Source organism: Lottia gigantea (assembly GCF_000327385.1).
Source record: "Lottia gigantea unplaced genomic scaffold LOTGIsca_90, whole genome shotgun sequence".
Classification (NCBI taxonomy): Eukaryota; Metazoa; Mollusca; class Gastropoda; family Lottiidae; genus Lottia; species Lottia gigantea.
In genome coordinates this window covers 179829-205643 of record NW_008710951.1, presented here as the reverse complement: position 1 = coordinate 205643, position 25815 = coordinate 179829, and the positions used below count along the sequence as shown (strand labels likewise).

The 25815-nt window shown below is 31.6% G+C and overlaps 3 protein-coding genes across 3 annotated transcripts; 1 reads left to right on the top strand and 2 right to left on the bottom strand.

Annotated features, from left to right (window-relative positions):
• Positions 1-352: 352 nt before the first annotated feature.
• Positions 353-5160, top strand: LOTGIDRAFT_223172 (hypothetical protein). The gene is made up of 14 exons (XM_009068474.1): positions 353-510; positions 866-980; positions 1164-1250; positions 1420-1525; positions 1798-1903; positions 2226-2316; positions 2604-2691; positions 2935-3011; positions 3445-3475; positions 3595-3655; positions 3893-3996; positions 4218-4326; positions 4499-4538; positions 4772-5160. The coding sequence occupies exons 1-14, from the start codon at positions 461-463 to the stop codon at positions 4901-4903; spliced, it is 1197 nt and encodes a 398-aa protein (XP_009066722.1). The 5' UTR covers positions 353-460; the 3' UTR covers positions 4904-5160.
• Positions 5161-9239: 4079 nt separating this feature from the next.
• Positions 9240-10927, bottom strand: LOTGIDRAFT_169849 (hypothetical protein; the record flags this gene model as incomplete). The annotated part of the gene is made up of 2 exons (XM_009068473.1): positions 9240-10255; positions 10903-10927. 2 exons carry the CDS (start codon positions 10925-10927, stop codon positions 9240-9242), a joined length of 1041 nt encoding a protein of 346 aa, XP_009066721.1.
• A 4765-nt stretch (positions 10928-15692) lies between these two features.
• Positions 15693-22632, bottom strand: LOTGIDRAFT_134475 (hypothetical protein; the record flags this gene model as incomplete). Its single annotated transcript, XM_009068472.1, has 9 exons — positions 15693-15841; positions 16114-16246; positions 16508-16624; positions 20002-20139; positions 20562-20711; positions 20939-21049; positions 21772-21924; positions 22294-22344; positions 22561-22632. Coding segments are annotated over 9 exons (1074 nt in total), but the record flags the coding sequence as incomplete, so codon positions are not given.
• Positions 22633-25815: the final 3183 nt, after the last annotated feature.

Here is a 25815-nt window from a genome sequence, read left to right as displayed (position 1 = left end):
AGAACATATTTTGCAGAAATTGACATCGCAATAGCATTACCCGAAATTTCCTCGCATCAATATTTTATACATTATGAAATTTCTTGATTTACAAAATCATGTAACGGAAGTGGATGAAGGACAAGGTGGAGTCAGAAATGTCATTGTTTTCGTATTAGCACATGGGAATTTGCAAATCGATAAATAGTAGACACGTGTTTCAACTAAAATTCCTAGAAATATTATTTTTCAATGCTTCAAAAGTCTTGAAATGCCCCATAAGATTTCTAAAAATTAATATACGAAAGTGTGGAAAATAGATGGATGATGTAGAAGGGAGACAACTTTTGTCAAACCTTGGCTCGAAAACTGAATTGCAAAATTGCAATAATTGATATTCAGACATATAAGCCTTCTCCAAGAAACTTTAGTCCAAAATTGTTCTGTCGTTGGTCACCATTTTGGTCTGGGAACCGACGAAATGGAGGATGAAAAAGGATATCGCTGGGAAACCGAATATGAGAAGACTTGGTGAGTTGGATAATTTACTTTATTGGCATTGGCTATATTATTGCATAGTTAGGCCTTAATATGAATTAGTGCGGATATTGGCTTTGTTGGATGATTTGGATTGTAGCAAAAATGGTTAAACTTGATTAGCTTTTTTTTATTTAATAAATCTTTTGGTATCACCTGATAATAGTGATATGGTACCAACTCAGTAAGCATACTGAACTTAGTGTCTTGTCTGGGGTATTAAGTTTAACATTCCAAGCTTTTCATTGTTGAATCTTTCTAAAGGCAAGTATGTAAAACTATTAATGTCAAAAATGGATGCCAATGAAATTATTTTTCTTAAAAGATGTTTAATGTCTGTTGATTTCAGGGAAGCTATACATGAAGATGAGTCTGGTTCACTCCAAGCCAGTATTGATGACATCATTCATAAAGCTAAAAGGAAAAGAATGCTGGAAAAAATTGGAAACATCCGACTGGGAATGGTATGTCGCAAATGTTCATAAGAACAGCATCACTGCTTGGTTTGAAAAGAATCTTTGAAAAGATATTTTTCTCTTATATATTTATGAATTTAAGTAAAATTTGTTGATGTCTCAAAATTGTTCTTAGTTATGTCTCCATACCAACTGATACATTGTTTTCAGTTATTCTTTAAACATTTTCAGATGCGACATCTGTATTTAGTTATTGATATGTCAGAAACAATGTCAGAACAAGATTTAAAACCCACGCGACTACACTCAACAGTCAAAGTAAGTATTGTTTATCTCATTCTTGAGCATATATACTGTACGGTAAGTCATAATTAATGACTTATATTAACTCAATTTATATATTATATGTTATTTAGAAATATTAAAACAGTACTTAAATCATGTTGTTACAGAAAGGAAGCAGATAATAATTTGGTTGTAATTTCAGTTATTAGAACATTTTGTAGAAGAATATTTTGATCAGAATCCAATCAGTCAACTGGGCGTATTGGCAACGAGAAATAAGCGTGCCGAAAAAATCACAGAACTAGGAGGTAAATGGGTTTATTTTTGTATTTGACATCTCCTATATGTAATGTGAATAATGAAAAAAAAATATTAAAGAAGTATTTGAGTAAACTTGAGTAAAATAAAAACACTTCAGTTTTCTTGAATTGTAAAAGGAGATTTTCAGCACTTAGCAAGACTTAAATTGCTATAAAACTGGTATACATCAATTTCACTGCACATTTCTTTTAAGGCATTAGTGGTAAATACACACGAACATGCCTCCAAATTTTAATAATTAAGTAATCATTATTTTCAGGCAATCCAAGACGTCATATCAATACTCTACAAGGTTTAAAAGATAGAAAATGCCAAGGAGAACCTTCACTACAGAATTCTTTAGAACTAGCTATACAAACACTAAAGTAAGGTTTTATACATACAAGCTGTCCTCAGTAGCTTAAACAGTTGCAGAAAAGTATGATGTAAAACTCCATTTCATTTCATTTATAAATACCAAAACCATAATCACTATTCATGCAAATAAAATACTGCCTATGGAGTAAGATTCTATTTGGTAGATTTCATCTCATTTGATCTGAGTGTAATATCATGAAATATTGATATGATGACTAAAGACACATAATTTCCACAAGAGCAGAGATGCCTTTTACAGATATATGGGCATATTCTGATTCAAATCTACTATTCTGTAACAGAAATAATTGATTTTGTGTTTCTTTGTAGACATATGCCAAGTCATGCTAGTAGAGAAGTTTTGATTATATTGGGTAGTTTAACAACTTGTGATCCTGGTGATATTGATAATACTATTCAGGTATGATATCTTCATTATATACTCTGTTTCTGTTTCTGTTTCTTTATGAATATGAATTGCTGCTCTGTTGGATACAAAATCATCACATGATTATTAATGAACAGACATGATCAACAATGTCATATTTTTTATCTGTTATTGCTGGAATGATACATTTAATATAATAAATATATAACAATAATATTACATTGTTTAATGTCTAATTGCAAGAAATGTTAAACCTTTTTCAAAATATCACTTTAATATTTTTGATGACCTTGAGTGAATGACGTATTGTTTGGTTTCAGACATTAAAAGATTGTAATATCAGATGTTCTATTATTGGGTTAGCTGCTGAAATTTCTGTGTGTAAGAAATTATGTAAACAAACACAAGGTAGATTGTTATTCTTCATTTCTTAAAGACAGTGATAGATTAATGAAATAAATTAGCATATTAAAAAAGTTACAGGTAAAAGGAGGTCTGAATTATGTCATCAATAAATCTATATCTAATTTTCCCGTCCACTTTGGAGGTGGCAAAAGATGTGTACTTAAACGGCAATTGGCTGAATTTAAATTTTTTACCATGAAAGTGTCTAATGTCTAATTTTTGCTAGTATTTCAATATATATTATAGGAAAATATAATGTTATATTAGATGAAAGTCATTATAAATATTTATTAGATCAACATATATCTCCACCACCTGCTACGGTAAGTTTACTTGAATTCTCTGGGTTATTTTTTTTATTACGGTATAAGTCCTCTTATTGCCAATAGCTGATGGTGATATAATTTTTATTCTTTTAATTTTTTTAGAAAGTTTAATATTTATTAATGGTTACTCATATGTTGTAATATATATATGTACAATCTAGAAATTTTTGTTGGATTTATTTTTTACTGTGTACTGGCCACAAATTGTAATTTTATGAATGTGAAACATCACATTGTGAATGGTCGATAAGCCTCTACAAGGTCCACTGGTACAGGATTGCTGGAAGAGCTAGACTAAAGAGATTCAGATGACAGGTACACAACTGTTGAAATCAAACTAGTGTGTTAAAAGAGGTTTTTTTGGCAAATCGTTCAGAAAGGATGGTCCTATATAATGCCTTTCCCTAATAAAGAAATTTGTTTTTTCCAGTCAAATACAGCATCATCCTTGATTAAAATGGGTAAGTTTAGATCCTGTACTTTATTAAAGATGGGGACTTGCAGTCAAACTTTCTTTGTTTGTTTATTCTCTATTCTTTTTTCAAACTGTTGAAGTAATTGAATTATTTCAATATTTTAGGTTTTCCCCACCATTCATTGAGCAATGTAAATAAAGAAGAGAGACCATCAATGTGTATGTGGTGAGTGTGGGTCAATTTCTTTTGATTTTTGGTACAACCGACTGTTATCTTGCTTTGATTTATATGGAAAACTATTTCTGAACTCTGTTCAAACTGTAAAAAATTTTTTGTATGTAACGTTTATATTCCCTACAATAATTGTGGTTGGTACTTCTAGTGAGACAAGGCAAGCTCACCCTTCAAGAACATCTGATGCCATACTTTTGACTCTTATGATAAGACTGATATTCATTTCAGCCATCTAGATAGTAAGAATAATGAAGGTTTTAGTACTGTTGGATATTTCTGTCCTCAGTGTAAATCTAAATATTGTGAATTACCTGTCGAGTGCAAGGCGTGTGGTAAGTAATTTTAAACTTTGCCACATAATGGTCAATCAAAAAAATTGCTTCTTTTGAGTAAAGCACTGAAAAATGCATTTAGTCCAAGACAAAGATATAAATCAATTCAATGTTGGTAAAAATGAGCTCTTTTAATCAACAAATTCAGTACAGATTCCAGTTTCACAAAAAATCTTCCTGTACCTAAAACTTTCAAAATATTTCGGTCCTTATCATTTCAGGCTTAACTCTGGTCTCAGCGCCACATTTAGCTCGATCCTATCATCATTTATTTCCTCTAGACTCATTTAAAGAAATTCCAAGAACAACTTTAGAAGATGTAGAAAAATTGTAAGTTATTTTTTAAAACATTGAAGTGAGAGAAAGTGTTGAGTAGAATTCATAGATTAATATTCAATCCTATTTGTTCATCCTTCTCATGAATATTATTTTGATAGCATTTTCTTCTATAATTAAGGCAATCAAACTTTGAGACTAATCCTATGTGTGATTTGAATTTCAGACATTGTTTTTCCTGTTTATCTCAACTTAAAGATATCAATGTGAGTAAATGTGTCTTGTCTTATTTAGATTTTTCCTCAATTTCTAATATTATTCCCTGTGAATGTTATTGGAAATTTTAGCTCAGATCTATTGTTTAATTGCTACTGAAATAAAGCTTTTTTTTAAGCTTTGGTAATAAATCAATAAATTGATCAACATCTCAATGCTTAATCCACATAATATGGGCAAATAAACATATATTTATTAATCTCTTCTCCAATTTCTATTGTAGATATATCAATGTACACAATGTATGAAGATGTTTTGTTTGGATTGTGATCTATTTATTCATGAAACTCTACATTCCTGTCCTGGATGTTCTAGTCATAGAGGGACACAACATGACAGAATGGACACAACATGAAATGGTGCATTTCCTTAGAACTGCTCATGTTACAACAATATAAACACATTCAGACTTTTCATGATACCTTGATATGTCAGGATGAAAATGGACACATATAGCTACTGGTAGACATTCCTATCACTATGGACACATCCAGGAACAGCTCTGTATGATATGGATGTGGCCAGTTGTAAAAGATTAAATACATGATGTTCCTAATTAAAGCAATAAAGCTACAATATTTGTCAAATATATTCGTTAATAAACAATTTATTGATAAAGAATTTTCTGATGAGAAGTTTCTTACTATGTTTGGACTCTTTTATGATAAATTGACAGTGTTTTCCGAGGTTGGAAGTAAAAAAAGGATACACGCATCTAAATATTTGCTTCATAATTAAAGGGACAGGTATACGATTCGTTAGGCCAATCGTACCTTAGTCTCAGAAGGGGGAATTTTTTAGCTAAATAAGAAATAGTGTTCACAGCTCACTCTCGCAATTTGAGCACATCTGCCCCTTTAATATTCTCCTCAAGGGATATCAAAAGGTTAAGCAAATATTTAGATGAATTTATCCCTTTACATCCTTAAGTGGTCAGAAAATAATAAAGTTGGAAAAACAAAAGGACATTGGGGATGCTTATAGCCTGTTTTTCACCATTCAGATTTTCCATCTGATGTATGTTGTTCCTGTAAATGAATCTCAAAAAATCTTAACAGATTAATAGATCACGAGTCACAAGAGATAATCTATTAAGTTTTTCATCATCAACAGACATCTGATGAAAAATCAAAATGGTGGTATAACAATTCCTAAAATAATTTGTTTGTGTGATTATCCAGATATGCACAAATGTCATTGATGTACACTTATGTTTTCTGGAAAGGAAAGAAGGGGTAGAAAATACAGATCTGATAAATGGTGCATACACCTTTTGAATTCAAGCATAAATCTTGAATACAAGGCAACAGATCCCATCTTAACTGCTCACAATATTGACAAAATAAAATAGCCTTAAAGTCAAACATTACAAATTATGAAAATATGATTTAATAAATATTACAATTGAATTTTTACATGATAGATTATAAACAAATTTAGATGTATGATTTCTTGGCATGCTTTTAATTTAAATCACACAGTTCAATTTCAAGATTGCTTTTAGTAAAGAGATCTATCTTTGATGGTCATTTTATAATTAATGCAAAAACTAACATGATCCATATTATGAATGATCCAGATATGTTGTTACTTTTATTACATAACTCTTCCTCACAGTTACAAACAGTAACAAGCTGCTCCTCTGTTCGTGTTCCTAAGAATGGAATTGTATCAGTCACTTTTATTAGTTTCTCAAAACAAATCTGTTCATATAAACTGGATTCTTGTGATCTAGGTCCACCACTCAAACAATATCTCAAGACTGAAAAACAATGAGAATCAAGGCAGGGAAATATGGAGGAATAACGTTGCCAAAATTGTCAATTGTGTTGCAGCTTTAAAATACCAATGTTGTCATTACAAAATGTATGCATTACTGCTGCAAAGTACAATTGTCAATTTGTAAAAATGTGTAAGTATTCTACAAAATCCAATGAAATGCCACAATGTATAATGCTTAGTGTTAAATGTTAATGCATTCTTGTGGCATTTCATTGGATAAATTTTGCATTTATACAAATCAACAATCGTACTTTGCAGCATTGACAAATTTATTTTGTATTGACAAAATTGGTATTTTAAATCTGCAATGCAACACAATCGATAATTTTGGCAACTTTATACCTCCATAGGGAATGCAATTTGAAAATTTTGTGCAGTCCCAGGGACATTTTCAACAATATGTGCATATCAGTCCAGAATGAATTGCTAACTTAAACCACACTGACTTTACCATTATCATCAAAACTTCCTTTTAAAACAGAGACAACTTTTGGTGATAAAAGTTTTCAATCATTCCTGCATTTGCATAAAGATCTTTGATTTTAATACCATTTAGAGTCAAATTTCTAACTTCAAACAGCAATCCTAAAATGGCCAGTGTCACACATTTTTGCAGCCATGGAGACGGCAACACTAGTTTATATTTTACATCAAAGAATCCCTTACCATGTCCTCTATAAATCATCTTCTGACATTCACTACCTTGTGGGCAATGAACTTGAAAATCTATTCTAGGAGTGAATGGGTCTCTACATCTCATATCTATCATGGTTGAACAGTTGTAACATCGATCACCTGAAATTTCCAATGTTTTTCAACAGCAGCTCATAATTTACTATCCCTAGAGACATAGCTATTTGTTGCATACTTATTGTCTATGTACCTCTTCTAAGGCCATGCTAAGCAAAAAAACTAAAATTCTGAGCATACCTCAAGTTGTGCCAGAGATAGGTGTTGAAAGCCACTTTTTTAACCATTGACTGTAGCATCAGAATTTTTCTAACCTCCAGGAGAAAAAAATCACAACACCTAATTGCCTAGCTACCGACTGAGCTATTCCACTTCTATCAGTGGTTATTGAAATTACAATGGGCTCCATTTTCACAATATCATGACAATGGATTTGATTGGTTTGTACGCTAGTAGTTACATGGGCAGCTATGTTGTTACAGTCTTGTTAAGGGCTCTGTATCCAATCCAAGCAACTTCTTGCATACAAACTACCGTGAAACATCAAGTGCCTGATGATGTAAGTGTATTTGATATGAGATTGAAATACCTTGACATTGTGAAGATGCTTAGGCCCTAACAGAACTATTCTCATTCCATCAGTAGAGTTGACCTCTTGTTCTAATCGAGTGCGCCTTCATTGCCTCCATGCTATAAGCCCAGGTCTTTCCTTGCAGAAACAATCTAGCTTAATCATGGCAACTACTGTCTGACTACATTGAGCTATGAATTGAATTTTTTCTCTCATTTCATAAATATTATTTAAAATATAATTTTCTACTTTATGCCATTTGTCTTGTAATGTCTTCGGGTCCATAGAAATATCAGGTTCAGTGATTTTACATTTGAAATAGGCACAATTCCCTCCCAGAAAATTCATGTGGAAATGACCTAACTTTTCGGACTGAAAATTCACCTCTGTAAAATCGTGTTTACAAATAATTACTTTTCCAGTGGATGACATTTTCATCAACCCAAAGACAATCAAAAACTCCTAGTAGTATTTTGTAATTGGTGTTTCAGTTCATATAACAATGATTGCCAAAATTCAATTCAGAAATCTGTGCAGTCAGAGAGGGAGATTTTGTAGTCTACTCATTCAAATCAAATAGTCTAGACTCTAGACTAGACTAGCCTAATTCAAATTTACTAATAAATAAAACGAGAGAACAAAATAAGACAACAGTTACCATTAGATTTTGTAATTATGCAGGCGATTAACAGGAAGTTTGAAATATACCAAATGTTATTCATTATCATTTAAAGTTTGTCTGTTTTTTAACTTATTTTTCCGAAAATTTAATTTGATGTTCCCGCCATTTTAACTTTTTAGTGATCACATGTCAGTCACGTGACGCAAGAAGGGACAATACTCTTGATATATCCAATCGAATCTATACGATATACTCTTCAGAAGAAATTAACTCAACATACAGTGCAAGTTATGCGTAAGGCATTTCAGACTAGTAACATTTTTTAGTATACTGATCGTATTTCCCCAAAATATATATCAAAAATCAGAAACACATGAATTGAATTAATATATTTTTTTTTATTAAACATGAACAACATAGATAAAGAGAACCCACGTTTCCTCGACTAGTCCTTTTGGTAAATGGAGGACCACGTAGCATCTTTGACAACACATTTAGACACATTCACACATCTCATACCATTCATTACTAATACCACACATCCGTACCATAAATAGGCTACATCGGGTGACATTTTTAATTCGCCGTTTCCCTTCTCACCTGTAAGCAAAAAAAAAATCCTTTAACATTACCTCAAAAACTCCAGGAGTGTGAAATGTTTTAAAACAGGACTGAAAAGGGACCTACGATAATAAGAGAGACTAGAATTATTTTACAAATATTTTTTCATCTTTAATGTTGTAAAGATTACTTTTATTTCATTTCTTTTTTTACATATATTTAAATCATCTTAATATGAGCCTTAATTTTCATACGTTCATTTTCTATTATATTTCTATTTTCCACTTTTGTTACCTTATCATTTTGTAAATATGTTATTGTATTTGTATGTAGAAAGAGCCACTGGGTCTCTAATAAGTTATTATTATCATTATTATAGTACCGCTAATTGAGGTCTTAAGTAAAATGTAAACATTTTTTGTACGAACTAACAGATTGGAGTATCGAAATAATTGAATTACTGACTTACTTTCCAGCAAAACCCGTGGCATCAAATACCGGAGATCCATTACCACTATTGTAAATATTGGTCCCTAAACCACTTCCAATTCCTGGAGATCCAAAACCGCTTCCCAAACCAGAACCGAACCCGCCACCTAGTGAAGGCGAAGCTATTCCATTTCCAAAACCGGAACCAATACCACTTCCAAATCCAGAACCAATCCCGCTTCCGAATCCTGAACCAAATCCACTTCCAAATGAAGATCCGATTGGTCCAATCGCTCCGCTTCCAGAGAATCCAATAGTATTATCATAGCCATTCCCACCAAAACCGATTCCGGTATTAGTTCCAAAACTATCGAATCCACCTAATCTATTTCCAAACCCACCCCCGAAACTACTGAATCCAGGTGACCCAAATCCACCTCCAAATCCACTGTCAAAACCACCAATCCCCGGACTTCCAAATCCACCATAAGCTGAATTTCCTAGTCCATTTGAACCGAAACCCGATCCACCAAGTCCATTTAAACCGAAACCAGATCCTCCAAGTCCATTTAACCCGAATCCGGATCCACCAAATCCATTTAAACCAGATTGGCCAAAACTACCAAATCCAGGAGAACCATAAGGAGACCCAAATAGTCCAGATCTGGAATTGAATCCAGTTCCGATTCCTGATCCTGGAAATGCTGTCCCTCCAAATCCACCTGGTCCAGAGAAGCCAGGTCCTCCAAATGGCGATCCAAATGCCCTGGGTTGTCCTCCAAATCCAGACGATGCAAAAGGAGGTGGTTGGAAGCCTATTCCAGAACCAAATTGTGGTCCGAATCCGAAGCGGGGACTGAAACCGCCCCGCACATTAAAGCCGAAACCTTGTGGACTGAATGGAGGACTAATGATTCCGGCACTAGGTGATCCAGGTGGGCCTGGTAGTTCTGGAGGAGGAGGTCCACCATTTGGTGGTGGAGGTGGAGGCGGCGGTCCATTATTCAGAACTTCTCCACTGTGAGCTCCGTCCGACTCCCAAACAAATGCACCTACAAAATGTAATATTACAAAAAGATTAGTATCGAAGAAAAAAGTATAATTGTTGGTCAATGCTCCTGATGCAGACGTAGCTTTACGAAGCTATGATGTAAGATGCTCGGGCGCATTGTGTTATCTTCAAACTGACGTACGACTATAGATATTCTTTATAATAAAACCAAAATAAAACTGTACTTACAAATCAATGCAAAGTAAAATATCCTCATGTTTTAGTCGTTACTATCTTCAACGCTCTTGTGAAAAGTTAAACTCCAATTAATAAGTCCACAATATATATATGGTCACTAAAGGCGGAAGGGATCAGACCGTAGCTAGCCACTCGCCAGGCGGAAACGTGAATTTTTTTATATTGCAGATTATTTAATTGTGAGTAATAGCAGGTCAGATGAAGAATGAGAGGCAAAATATTTGTTTTTAGGAGATAAGAGTGTAAATTCGGTCTAATCTTGTAATTAATATAAAAAAATTGGGGTGGTCATTTGGGATAAAGCACAAATTTCTGGTGAAAAATTTCATATTTAGTAAAAAAAATAAATCAATAAATGAAATTAGTTTCAACCTACTTTGCTGCTTCATTTCTGGGTTTATTTAAAGTAGAAAAGAATGATGTGCAGCCTTTTTTACCTTTAAAACCTACCATCTAAAACAGCAAAAGTAGACATGGTACAAGTCCAAAACGTTTGTAAGAAATTTTTAAATGACATAATCTCATGAATCATTCATTGCAATATACTTATGATATATTTCTCATGTCCATGTCCAAGCTTAACAGTTTTGAAATATTTATTACAACTGGATGAAAGTGGACTCAATGACCTAAAATTTAAATATCTTCCGGCTTTTCATAAAAAATATTGATAAACAATAATGTTGTGGTCCATACAAGTGAATGGTATATAAAGTGATTTATGAATACGGTGTAACACAGGGTTACCTTTTGTCACCTATGTTATTAATTCTTGTGATAATAATCACCTTCCTCTACATTTTAAATATCTACCGAATTTTTATGAAATTTTTAATCCAAATCGAAGTAGCTAACCCTTCTGGACTACCAACACCCTGGTTGATCAAAGTTTACGGGATGGTACATCGTGTATCATTGGCTCCATTTATATAAAGGCCTAAAAGACATCAGAAGGCTGTTCCACGGACAACTTGTTTTGTTACCCATTTCCACCATGAGGTCAGGTTCGATGCCATGGAGTTATCTATTGCTCTATGACCTAGGCCAGTGCTTCCATTACAATTCGTCTTAATACACCTCGATGAGAGAAGACAACTGATGATTCATTGTAATATATTTTATACAATATGTAATAATAGTGGTTTTTAAAATTACAATATTTTATACAAATCATTTTTTACAATTCTTATATAGTATATTATATATAGAAAAAACGTGGGCGACTGGGTAAGATACACATCCCTAAACCGGCAAGGAAGCTGATGTTTTGAAGGGATTTTAACTGGGTGGAGATTACTGACACATTTTATTAACGTTGCAAAGTGCTAATTCCTAAAAATGATAAAATTTGCAAATCCTCAAATGATCCTCCGAGCAGAATTAAGATGTAGGTAGGAGCTATTTATTCAAATTTATTCAAATTTATTCAAATGTGAAGAGACAAGTTTCTTGGATAGATCTCATCTAGAGAACATTTAAAACAGATCAGTGTTTTGATTTGCAATCAACTAAAAGAAGTGGTGTGTCCTACAACTTGTTAGAAATTGGGTATTGTCATGCTATCAAAGCTCTCATGATGAGACTCTCGACAAATTCATTATTTAAGCTGTAACCAAAACAGGTAATAACCCAGAGTTACTAAATAAACATAATGTGGTTGCATATTTCATAAAAATTGCATATAAATACCAGTTAATATATATACAACTAAATATACATATAGCAATAAATACAGACAGGTTAGCTCCCTTTAGATATTCAGTCTATAGGAGTTACTTCCCTTCAACAATATGGTCTAATAAAGTAAATGATTGCACAAGCATAAGGTTTAGTTTAACAATTGATGAAATAAGATTATTTAAAGAGCACAAAAGGATATCACACATTTTGTTTGTTGAGACAAATGTTTTAAAAGGTTTTATATTATACAAAGGCTGGAAACTGTTCCAGAGACAAACATATTGAACATCATAAATGAACATCATAAGTGAACTCTGCTGAACATGCAACATTGTAATTAAATGAAAATTGTACCTTATACCGATTTGAAGAAAAGAAGTAGAGGATCTAAAGAGAAATACTGTTTTATATTTGCTTTTTGCTTGTTGTTCAAGCAAGTTGGTTGTTATAGGCCTTATTCACACGTCGGCCATGTTGAAACCACTTTGATACCTTTAAAGCTTTCTTCTCCTATTCAACTAACTCAAAACTAATCATATTTTACATTATTATCATCAGAGTTGATTAAGGTATTTAATGATATCTTCAGACGAAGTTTACACTCACACATTCCTGAGAAATGGCAGTTTAATGCCCATTTTCTCGCCTTCGTTCAGGTGTTGTCACATAGGCTAATCCTTCATATGACGTCACCATCTTATCAATGGATCACGTAATTTGCGTTATGAACATAGATTTCAAGGTGTGACTATAACGTCTATTGGCCAACATGCCAAATCATGTACCAAGAAGCATAAGTGTAACGGACCAAAAAGATTCATTGTAATTCCCACCTATCAAGCTATGTACTAAACAGACCAATGTAAAAAATCAATTTTAAGAAATTGTGCATGATAATGAGATCAAAAGCAGGTACTCAAAGACTAAACACAAAACCAAAACAACAAAAATGCAGATCTTTAAATACACAGTTTTACTTTATGATATAAATAGTTGCCAAGCAAAGGGCTTTTTATAATATTTTACATATTACATCAGGCTTTATAATAAACATATATTTTCAATGATATAAACATGCACTCTACTGGTATGTCATTATGAATTTTTGCATCAGTGCTGAATCAAAATTCAATGAACAAAAATGCCCCTACAAAATTTAATGATGTAAAACAATTAATATCAAATATCAAAATTCTATCATAGCAATTAATATGTTCAGTTTTCTACATTATAGAAGTGAGAGTGAAATTTTGCTGTAATTGGTATAATGTACTATGTTTTGAGGACATCTCTGACTGATTTCAAGAGACATTCCTATGTTTGGTTTGAATAAATCAAATTCAAGCATTTGGTAAAGCAAATGCCAATATAGTTCGAGCACATTTTTTCGCAGTGAGACAATGAAATGAGCAATATTCTAAAACCCCTGAAGAATTTGTAAAATACATGTAATATATCAGTAATCATTTTCCTGATGATCCTATATCAAGGTCAAGTTTTGTCTTCAAGGTCACACTCATTTTCTCTCATTTGTTATTATTTATCTGTCGGAGTCAAATGCAGATTTTTTTTCAAACAATTCCTTCAATTTCAGCACATTGTACAATTCAAAATCATATCTTGTACCAATTGGTTTGAAACAGACAATACAGAAACAGATTTTCCCAGTTAGTCTAATTAATATTTCATGATAAAATTAACTACTCTTTTTAAATTCAAAATGTCCTCTATACCAGTAACAGCCCTATGTTCCAACTCAAATCAGGTATGACTGTTTATATAATAACCACAGCCTAAAGCCTTCTCTTCCAAGCACTACTTCAATCTCATAGAACTGGGTCATATAAACCCATAGCCATCTATCACTCATATTGGTTGACAATGTCACATTCTTCAGAAGACTTTTCAAGCACAATACTGCATCACCATAATATGAAGGTAGCACCATGTGGAAGAAATTCTGAGAGAACCAATCCTCCTGATAAGGATCTTTCTTTCAAATCACAGATTTTATCATAAATCATATCACACTTCCCTGAAAAGATAAATAAATTTTGAGATTAAAGTACAAATTGATTGCATGAAACATAAACAATGATCCAATGAGAAAGAATGAATGACAAAAAAATTGTATTAAATCAAAATATAAAATTCCCCTAAGAAAATGGAATTAATCATATTTTAAAAAAAGCCTGCAACCTGCAGCCTGCAAAAAAAATAGTTAAATATACACTACAGTTTTTCATTTGCATTCAAGATAATCTGACAACTTTTCTTCCTTTTTAAAAAGAGAGTAAATGGTTTGAGATAAATAACAACACTTACGATGCTTCCACGTTAGAATTTAACAAGAGTTGTTTCTTCATTTTAACAATTTGAGAGTGAGTTAGTTTCCGACGTCCAGTCATTTCCGGGAGATCAACAGATGATATACCATCTTCTGGATCACTGGTTCGTAATTCTTGAAATATTTGAACAATGTCTGATGTAGATTTAGATTTGGAGCGTTTCGATTCTCGAGTTAGAGACACTATTTCTAAATCACTATTATCTATTGAGGAAGAGGCTTCATGGTGAATGTGCAACGAACAATCAGGACTCAATCCATTTTCAACTTCTTCGCTAATGTCACTTTCAGTATGAATATGTAACGAGCCTGTCGAACTAACACCACTTGACGAAGGAATACTTCGTATAGAGTCTGTACTCATTGTTTTGTGTCGTAACGAATGTTTACCATCCATATGGATGTCAACCATCCCATAATTCCAAGAAAGTCTTTTATGAATGCTGCTATCTTTGTCCTTTTTGTTCATATCTTGAATCGAGTCGGCCGTGTGGTAACGTTTCTCAGCACGTGTCCGTGAGATTCTACGTGAACTATTACGAGACTGGTTATCTTCGTCTGTGTAGTCTTGAAGATCAGGGTCACTGTCTGAGATAAGAGACATTGAGGAGAGATTGTGGACGTTATTTGGCACACTGCGAGAGATATTTAATAAAGTATGTTTATCACAAGTAGGGGAGTTATCTCCTGAACGTTTTCCTGTCCTTTCACTGCATGAATCTTCTGAACACAATGTAGCGTCACTAGAATCTTCCCGACTCGAGTCAGTCAGGTGATTTGTTTCTGCTACAGGTGTAGCAGCAGTCTTAATAATATTAGGTATAAATCGTCCTTCGTTTGAGTCGACACTATCAGTTCGGTTATACGCGTCCAAATCATCTTGTAAAGAATATCCATTCAATGGTGTATATTCCACTTGTTCAATATTAGCCACTGATTTTGAAAGCCTTTCTTTTTCTAATTTAAGTCTGGCTTCATTATAGGCATACTGAAAAATATTCAAGAAATATTATTAAGTGATAAAAAGTTGAAGGTAATTTGATTCATTGAGTATTTAAAAATTATTGATCAAAACTCCTGTAAAACTACTGTTTCACACAATTTTAATACAATCTAGTTTTAAGACATACAGCAATTTCATTGGTTAATTTTCGTGATGGACCAATCAACTAGCTGAATCATTATCATCATTTTAATTTAGGATTTTGTAACACTAGCTCCTAGACCAAGACAATAAACAGATACTAACCTGAGCTTTTTTGATATATTCCAGCCAGCATTTAACAGCTGATTCATTAGCATGGAAGGTATAGGCTGTACTTGGTACATGGTATTCATTTAAATATATTAACAGAAAACTCCCTAAAATAAGTGAAAATAGTCATAAAGCATTTTTCAAAATACTTAGGTCTATCACAACAGTTTTATTTGGCAACATAAAAGTAGAACGTGCCAAGCATGGCTGAATCATCCATAAATTGGCAGACTGAATTCAATTGTATTGTATTGATTTATAATTAGTATATATTTGCATACATTAGGAAGTTAATGCTTATCTAGCGTAGGTGTTTTAAATGTTCTGAGCCTTGACCTTAGTAATCTTGTCAACTGATGTAGTAATAAGTAAAACTTACCTTTATCTTTAAGATCATGTACCAGAATTCTATCAAGTCTCATTGGAGGTTTTAATACTTTATATTTATCCATTCTTTTATTAGATTTACAGATTAAAAACAAATCAGTGAATAGAAAACAGTCTACTTCCATCTGAAATATAGTACAATAAATTAGTGCCCTTGTCTGCAGATTGTTACAGAGTTACTGTTCTTTAATAGATTTCTTTTTGGATGATTTTGGATTTCATTAGTTTCAATTATTGTTTACTTAATGTAACTTTGGACAAGGTTTATGTGGTGTTTTTTTTTTGGTTTTTTTTTATCACAATGGTCACTTTGTAGAAAATCATGATATTATTATAGTTGGCCATAAATTATCCTGAAAGACAAAAAAAAAGAAAATTGTCCCTACCCTGGCTTGAGCATCTTTTAATTTCAATGCAGACTGCATCAATAATTTTCTACTGACTTGGTTAATACCAGGCATTGGAGCACGCAGGTCAAAGTTCGTGTTATATTCTTGCAGAATCTGAAAATATAAGAAATATTCCATAAACATTTGGTAGAAAAAGATGCAAAATTGGGAAAATATTTTGAAATTCAGATGAATTGAGAATGATTAGAAAACAAAGATGTCTGCCTTAACGAAAAGTGAGATTTACAAATGAAAATGAGCAAAGGGAAGTAACTTTGAGAAATAAGATATGATGAAAGGATCAGAGATGAAATATAAAGAGAGAATGAATAAAAATAAATCTGAAAAGGAATGAATGAATCCCATCACCAACTTACAGTGCAGATTACAATATAATGGGAATTGAACTAGTTCAACTTTCAACTTTCAACAGAATGTCTTAACAGTCCTCAACATGCACTCCACAATTAACTTTCAATCTCTTAAATAACATACTGACTTTGAATCATTCCAATATCTCAACTTGTCCACACTGGTGTATTAAACTTACATTATAGTGGTGACTGAATAATGGTTGCCATACCTGTGACAATCATATGCCTTAGAAGGAATTCAAATTTTTTGTACATGTAGGGGCCTACAGTATTTCAATAAATTTTTTAATTTTTGAAAAGTGTAAATATGACTCATGACCACATAATTACATGATATAATTGCCCAAGCTGCTCCACCAGCTGTTACTGAGTTGATGTTTCAATATATTTATACTCAGTGTTCAGTAGGAAAAGTTCAGTGATGTTGGCTTTAAATACCCAAGTCAGAAATTTGTCCAAAATCAAAACATTTTAACCTTCTTGAAATAATGTGCTTTCACAGGTATGTCACCAGAGTTGCATTTTTTTACAACATTGCAAAGCATTAACAAAAAATGTTGACATCAGGTTTCCAAACTGACACTAATACTACAATCACTCTACACAATTCTGACTTAAATCAGCAACTTGTTTGATCAAAATATAATCATAAAAATATCAAACACACTCTCTCTCAACAGATCACTGTCCTTTGTTAGTACAGACCTCTTTTCTGAACTTTTGGGAACATCTTAATGCCAAGCCAAAGACCGAAATTAAAACTACCTTTCCGATCTATAAACCATATTAAGAAATAAAGCCTGACTCAATTAAATTACCCTGAACTCCTATACAAATAGAATCAACAACTTTCTACCTTGTACCTTGTTTCACAATGGCTTAGATATAAATATTATTTGAAACAAGGGTTTCATAAAGTGAAAGTTAAAAAGATGACTCGTCTTCTCTTGAGACTGCCATATATATAAAAGACATATATAGAAATAGTCAATGAAATTTCTAGTTTGAGGTATACTTGAAGGAATTATGATTTTTGTATGAATTTTTGTGCAGTTCTAGTACTTCTGAATTCTATTTATTGGGATTTTTGCTATTCTATGAAAATATTGAAGCATGAAGTATTCTACTAATCAAAAATAGAAGCATTAATTTTTTGTGAAACAAGGTATTAACTTATAAACTTTAGAAGCAAGCAACTAACTTTTTATCTGTTTATATAGAGCTACTAACTAGAAGCAGCCATGCTCCCTACACCAGACGTAAAAACAGGACTGAATACATTACCTTTCTTTACACATAGAACACATCAGACTTAAAGCCATAACCTGCTATATTCCTACCTTTATATCACCATACATAGCAGGGACATGTCAGTCTCTTTAAGCAATGAAATATTGTTTTGCCTTGTGTAAGGCGGGAAACTAAATAAGTTTAATTGAAAAGACATTTTTAGCTTAAATGGGAGTAATTTCCTTTGTAATCAAGGTCTTAATCTTAAAGAACCATGAAAGATGTCATGATAAAAACAAATAAAGAGTAAGGAATGACTGAGAAAAAAGAAATGAAAATAATTGACAGAATGAATGAATGAATAGTAAATATATAGCAAGGAATAAAAGAGAGATATGCATAGCTAATAATGAGCCTCCATCTTGGATTTCTTTCTGAAATAAAATTCTTACCATGTGTCAAAAAGTATGGTTTGAACTTAAAAAGCAATAAAACAAACGCAAAAGACATAAAAAAATATAACTAACAAAAAATTAAAGTAGTTAGAAAAAGTGTTAATGCATACCATATAAGGACATGATGCTCAACACCCATGTTAGGAAAATACATGCCAGAAATACAAAATGACAGGTAATGAAAATGAAAAGTTGTTACCATGATCATGAACATACATGCGAGCACACACAGCTAGGTGGTGTTAATAGACCATGCAAATGTAAAAGGTCAGAGGTAAAAGGTCACGTCTGTACTGCAGTGAATAAACGTAAAATATTAGCGTGAAGAAAACAATATCAATTTTAATATCAACTATCACCATATAGACACATTTTTCCAAGAAGAACTGTAGGATAATAATAGATAGGGGATGAGTAATTAAAAACGCAACCATCAAAACATGCACCTCCATCTTTTTACTGTTGTTATTTAAAGTAAATAAAATAACAATGAGTATATGTTAAGTTTTAAGAATAATTTCTGCATCAAATATTCTTTTACACATCAGTTCTGCTTGGACAAATGTCTTTGTGTTAGTTTCTCATAGCTTTTAGTTAATATTCATCAACACTTTGATCTGAAGCAATTGTAAATGCCACTAAAATTGAAAATATTAAGTGCACATTGGCAGTGAATTAAAAAGCAAATCAGGTGAAAATGCAGTGGTTTGGATCAAGCTGGTGACTAAGAGCTATCAGAAAATAAATTTAAAACAATAAGTTTACAATATTAAATAAACAAACGGGAGAAAGAACAGAGTTTTAACAATTAGTTTTAAAAATTTTCATTTATCAGTAAGAATTTGTTTGCTTTTTGTTTGGGCTACTTCATATCAAAAATAGAGAACAAGAAATATAGAATAAGCATTTAGCTTTTTAGAAAATTGCATTATTGCCCAACTTTTTTGAGAATTTGAGATTGAAAATGAAGTCAAATCTACAGATCCTGTCATTTTTAACTTGTTACATTTGGAATATTTTGAATGCTTATTTTTATTTGTTAAAACTTTGTTATCATATCTGAAAGTAAAGATTACAATAGTTAAAAATAAAGCTGATAAAAAGATGTCTTTCACTTTGTTATCCAGGATATCCATTAAACATTGAGTCCTTTTAAGACAGGTATACAAATGAACTTTCCAAGAAATCTTGAAGTAAGAGTTATCCCCCTTTAGTCTTCAACAATTTCTTTTCAACATTTTGATATTTTAAAAGTAAATTTGCTTTTGGAATATAAGCAATTTCTAGTAATTGAATACAGTACTTAATGTAAACACTAAAGTAAAAAATACCAAAAGTTACTAACAAATTGAAAGACATTTTTTTAATATTTTTCAAACTAAAATATAGAAAATGTTAGTAAAAATCAGACATCATGATAAGAACTCATTACCTTAACGCACTCTTCATTTGGGGCCTCAATAGCATCATAAGGTTCTATTTTAGCTATAATTGACTCATATCGCTCCTGTTCTTGTTGATTACGTAACTGTGTATTCACATGGGTTACAAATCTGTCTATATGTTCAATCTGAAACAGAACATTATTTTGAAATAAACTCATGAATCATGGAGTGTTTTCTATGATAAATTCTAAAATTGTAAACACTTGTGAGACATGCACCCTTTTTTTCTTTCCTTAAAGTATCATACAATTAAACTCTTAAGATTTAAAAAGAGGCAAGAAACCAAAACTGCTGGAGGCATTATTTGAAAATCAAAACATTTAGTTTGCCATTTCCATGCATTTTGTTGTTTTATACTGAATGATTTGTGCCTTATCATTAGAAGACCACAGGCAAGTCTAAACATATTTTGATAACTGTTTTATAAAAATGGTCAACTGAACTTCGGGCAGATGTGAAAAGTAATGCTATGCCAAGAATGAACTTGTTGTTGCCTTTTAATTCATATTTTGTTACTAAACCAGGTTAAATTCAAAATAAAACTTACCATTTCCTCCAAATCCTGTCTTTGATGAGGATCTTCTGTTTTCTTTAATATAGCATTCACCAGTAGAGAATATTTAGTTAATCTCTGCATAGGTTTAGCCAATAAATCTGTTAGTTTTAATCTTTTACATTGTGGTTGTGCTTCTGCCCACTGAGAAAATAATAAAAAATAAAACTATTAAAACAAAAACTCGAACAAAATATTGATTTCAACGCTTCAGATTTGTCTTAAAAGAAATACTCTTGCCCAAGTTAGAATTATGGATCCAAAACATGTGCTACAAGCGAAGAACAAACTCGTGTTAACAGATTACCTTCTTCCATCAAAATAAACATTAATATTTGGACTGACTCTGAGTCAAGTCTGAAAATACTTACCACAACAAAAGTTTTAAAGAGTTCATTTTCACTATATTTAGTTCGTTGATAATCAACACAGTTTTTCTGATCAATACACCATTTTACATAGGGGTGAAATAATTTATGGAACTGAAAAATAAACAAGTCCAAAGCCATTTACTATTATTGTAATAAAATATGTTTAAATCAATCAAACCAGCTCAAATACAACATAAAAAATCACCTTTTCTTTAATGTCAAAACTTCTAACATGTTATCATAGTCACTATAATTACAGTATATCTAAATTTCTAAAGCGAACAAACACCAAGGTTCTTAGTGCGCTGCCAAAGATTTGAGAATCATCTTTTTCCATTATAATCTCTAAACAAATAAGTTTTAAGATTTTTATTTAACATTTAGTTTAATTTTAATTGACAGTGAGTTACGTGATGCGTAATGAAACACACATGTCGATTGTTTTAAGGAATAGTCTGGGACAATGGGAGGTTTTGAGAAGATCTGACAGAGCGAGATGGTGTATAAATGACAATCTAGTCTGTTATATAACTGGGTGCTGTGCAATTAAAGGTTATATGTTTGTAAGAGGATTTTATAAATGATACGTTGTTTAATAAGCAGCCAGTGCAAACTATCCAAAACTGGATTAATATGTTATAATAAAAGCACATCACCTTTTTTATACAATAATTACAAATTAATTGCGTATTAACCGATAGCATTTGATATTTTTTGTTTTGCTTTATCATTTAAGATAAGATATTTTCTGCATGATGATGATAATAATTGATAATATACAATGACTCACAGTGCAGTGTGCATATATAATACATAGGAAATGAGTTACATACCTGTGTTGTAAAACCCTGTTTAAATAAGGATGGATTAAGTGGTTGCCGTGACGATCTACTGTCATTTAAAACTGGTAATATATGTTGTTCCCAGAACTGACAGTTGACTTCTTCCAAGGCATCAATATTACTAAATAACTGCTCTGTTTCAATCTGAAAATACAATCAAATATCAGAGCTGCAACTTTTCTATTATCACAAGATAACCATTGATCAGACATAGAGTTTTATATTAAATATCATGCAAACTTAGACTCAGATTCAAATTAGATTATTATTTTCTCTTCTTGTGACAAATGTTTCTATAGGAGAGGATAACACCAAATATCACATTGCTTACTTTGGAGTAAATATGTTCCTATATTGTAAGTGATAATGGGTTTCCTATTTTTAACAGAAGGTTTGAAATGTCTTGTTAAATCTATTTCACCAAATTTGCTAAATAATTATGACAAATCCTGTGAATAACAGTGAGAAAATTAAACTTAGGTCTTCAGTAAAAATGAATGAAATCTTACTTACCTCTGATAATAACTGGTTATTCTGAATATTTAACAAACAATTTTTAAATACCTATAAATAAAACAGGTAAAATTAAGCAACGCTGTTTGTATAAATTAAATGACTATCAAGAACTTTATTAAAATAAACTGATAGTGAATATATCAAGAAATCAGTGTGTTTCCTTCTCAAGCGCATACACTACTAGCTCTCCTGATGAAGATGTAGTATCAGAAATGTGTTGACAGTAAGAGATGAGATGTATTGAAATATGGTAGGCCTACTTACATCAGTTATAACATTGAGATTTTTTATAAAAGATTTTTCTGTTTCTATTAACTCCCAGATAGCTTCCTGTTGATCATTCTGTATCTTGGACAGTACCTGAAATATATTGATTGAATGAACCTTCTTCACCTCAAACTACTAAATCAGTGTACCCATAGTCTAACTCTTTATAAATGGATGGTATCCCACAAGGAAGGTAAGATATGAATTGGAAAACGAAAACCATACTCATTGTAAATGATAAAATATTTCCACTTACCCCCACATTTTCTACGATATTTCTCCATGCTGGTTCCAGCTGGAAGTTTTCTTCATTGACTGGCATTTTACCCATGGCAACCAGGGGATGAAGGGGAGGTAATCCATTGGAACTATAATTTGACAAGAGTTCATTGAGCTGGTCATGTTTTTCTCGATCCTGAAATACAGAAGAAGAATCAAATTAAAAGCATGGTCATAATTGGTTTAGAGATGGCAATGGCCATAGAAAATGAATTTTTTAGATCTAAATATTTTACCCCTCATATCTTATTGAGCTACATTTACTCAGTCAAATATATATTCTTGGATTTGTTCCTTTGTTGTTTTGAATATGTTTAATTGTGTTTCTACAATAACATGTGAAATTGTTTGACAGAAGATGGTTTAAAGAAATTGTCCATATGGATCATGATTGGGGTGGTCAAATTGAAAGCTTGAGGGCAGGTAGAAAATATATATTGAATATATAATATAATGTTGTAAACAAGTACAAGTTATTAGCTTTGTTAAAATTGCTAGCTTCATTGATTTATATATAGTTATAACTATTGAATGAATGGAATGTATGTAATTTCTTCAAATAAAATTGATTTTATCAGCATTTTGAATATGTACAGCTAAACTATGTATGGAAATTGATTCAGCAAATATAATGAAAGAGTGTGTCTGTAACATGTATTAATGTCCAACTACAAATTTTACACTCTCCTGCCTATCCTATAGGAAATACAGTTTAGATGAACTGAATGCTACACAGGATCATCAAGTTTTGTGTGATGGAATTTTAGACTCTAAATCATGATTGTTGCTATCATTATCTGGAAAATTTGCTTTAAGGCATCAATATACACACAAAATATATTGTTACTTGAGTTAATCTTATGCTGTCAAAACCGGTTTTACATTATATAAATATGGTATAAAAAAATTTTGAAAGGGTTGATATTGTACCTTGAATCTGTGCATTTTAGTTTATATATATCCAGATAATTACACAGTTGTCCATAAAATCACTTTCCACACAATAGATATATAATCCTTATTTCAAATCTGTATTATCACAATCTTAACTTCATCTGAAAATTTTCAAAAATTTCTTACTAATCCATCAAATCAAAACTGTACAACATTTGGCAAAACATTCCCTTTAAATGACCCAACCCTAGCCAAATTGCAATTTAACGCTCATCATCAACTGATGAAACATTTCCTCAATATACTACCTCCACAAACACAGAAATCCATTAGAGTTGTCCAAAAACATGGAAGTCTACAGCATACAAGATAACACATCCAGGTAAAACCATACCTCCATCTAACTTAATCCTTATAAGACCAATATAAAACATAGAAAACTGCTTAAAATTCTTAGAAAACATGAACACGTCAATACCTAGGTGTGGATAATTGTCCTAAATAATATATTTACAACCGTATACCTATATACCTATACATATATTATAGTTATTGATTGATACTAGTTAATAACCAGTGGTATAACACCTGATTTCTCGTTATACATGTAGCTTTATATACATATTATCTCTGAATCCCTTTTCAATTATAACTTCTTATATACTGGTGACTTTTATATCTTATTATATCTAGCTGAATCATCCTTGCAAAATGACAGGTTTCTCATTGATAACTACTGAAGCAGTTTAAAATCCCTATTTCTGATACGTTGGGAAAACACAACAACTATGCAATTAATGAAAAATGGGTATAGGCCTAATAATACATGTATGTATAGACATATCATATATGAACATCAAAATATCTAGGTGATTACACAGGCCAAATCACAAACCCATGTTTCCAATGTCTTCACCCTTTGTAACCTTATCTTCAATTACTGTTTCATACACGAAAACAGATCTATCAAAAAGACAACTCACAATAATAAAGTATAGCAAAATCCATAAACTGACAAATGTTAGAAATGAACTTTTCAGATATTCAACCTAAGACTTGATTAGATTGAAGGTAAAAGAGTACCAGTATAAAAACAAAATGGTAAATATTTAATCTAATCCATACCAGTAACAGTGAAGATATACCTTGCTTAACTATTCTAATCTTCATCAATAATTTAATTATAATTTCACTTTCTTGTACATAAAAAAAATAGGATTATAATCAGAGAGAAAATAGGAGAAAATATCACTAACTAAAAAAAAACATTATCACGTTTTTTTGTTGAAAAAAATTGGCTAATATCGGTGAAAAGTTTCTGGAATACATTTTAAAAAGAGATATGTACAGCTAAAATTGAACTTCTATTAAGAACCAATGAAACTAAATTTCAATTTTATGTCCAAATTCATTATCAGGCAACTAAGTCCTGAAAATACTCCAAAAAAAAGTATATGATGTTCTTAACCTGAGATATAAAGCTTTACAGAATTAGATACAAACACAAAACCAAGAACATCCAAGCAAGAATTTGACTAAAATATCCACTGCAACACAACCACAAAACAGCTTGAGAGAAATATCCTACAAACAACAGCTTGTCCCTAAATCTATCAAACTTAACAGAAAAATAACAGTAAAATCATTTTTTATGTTTAAACTAGAATAAAATAATACATTTAATCAATAATCAGTATAAAAATATTTTTTAACAAAATCAATATCTTTAGAAATATCACAACTTTTGTATTTTTTTACCTTTTAATTCCTTTACTTCATAAAAACTGTATATTTAAAGAAAATATAGAACTTTGTTTTAATTTTCTGGAGTGGTAATTTGAGCTCAGCTCCAGTTTTGTAAGAGTGGCTTAGAGAACATTTTTTGTTCATACAGAGATACCATAAGACTAGCTTTGAATAGCTACTGTCTTTGCAAGTTCATTGGTCTATCAAATTTTGTTAATTTTTAAAGTGAATTTGAATATAATTTTGATTTTGAGACCTTTAAACTAATTGAATTCAACATCAAGGTTACTATAACAAAATATAGTACAGGCACACATACTAAAAGGCTCGACT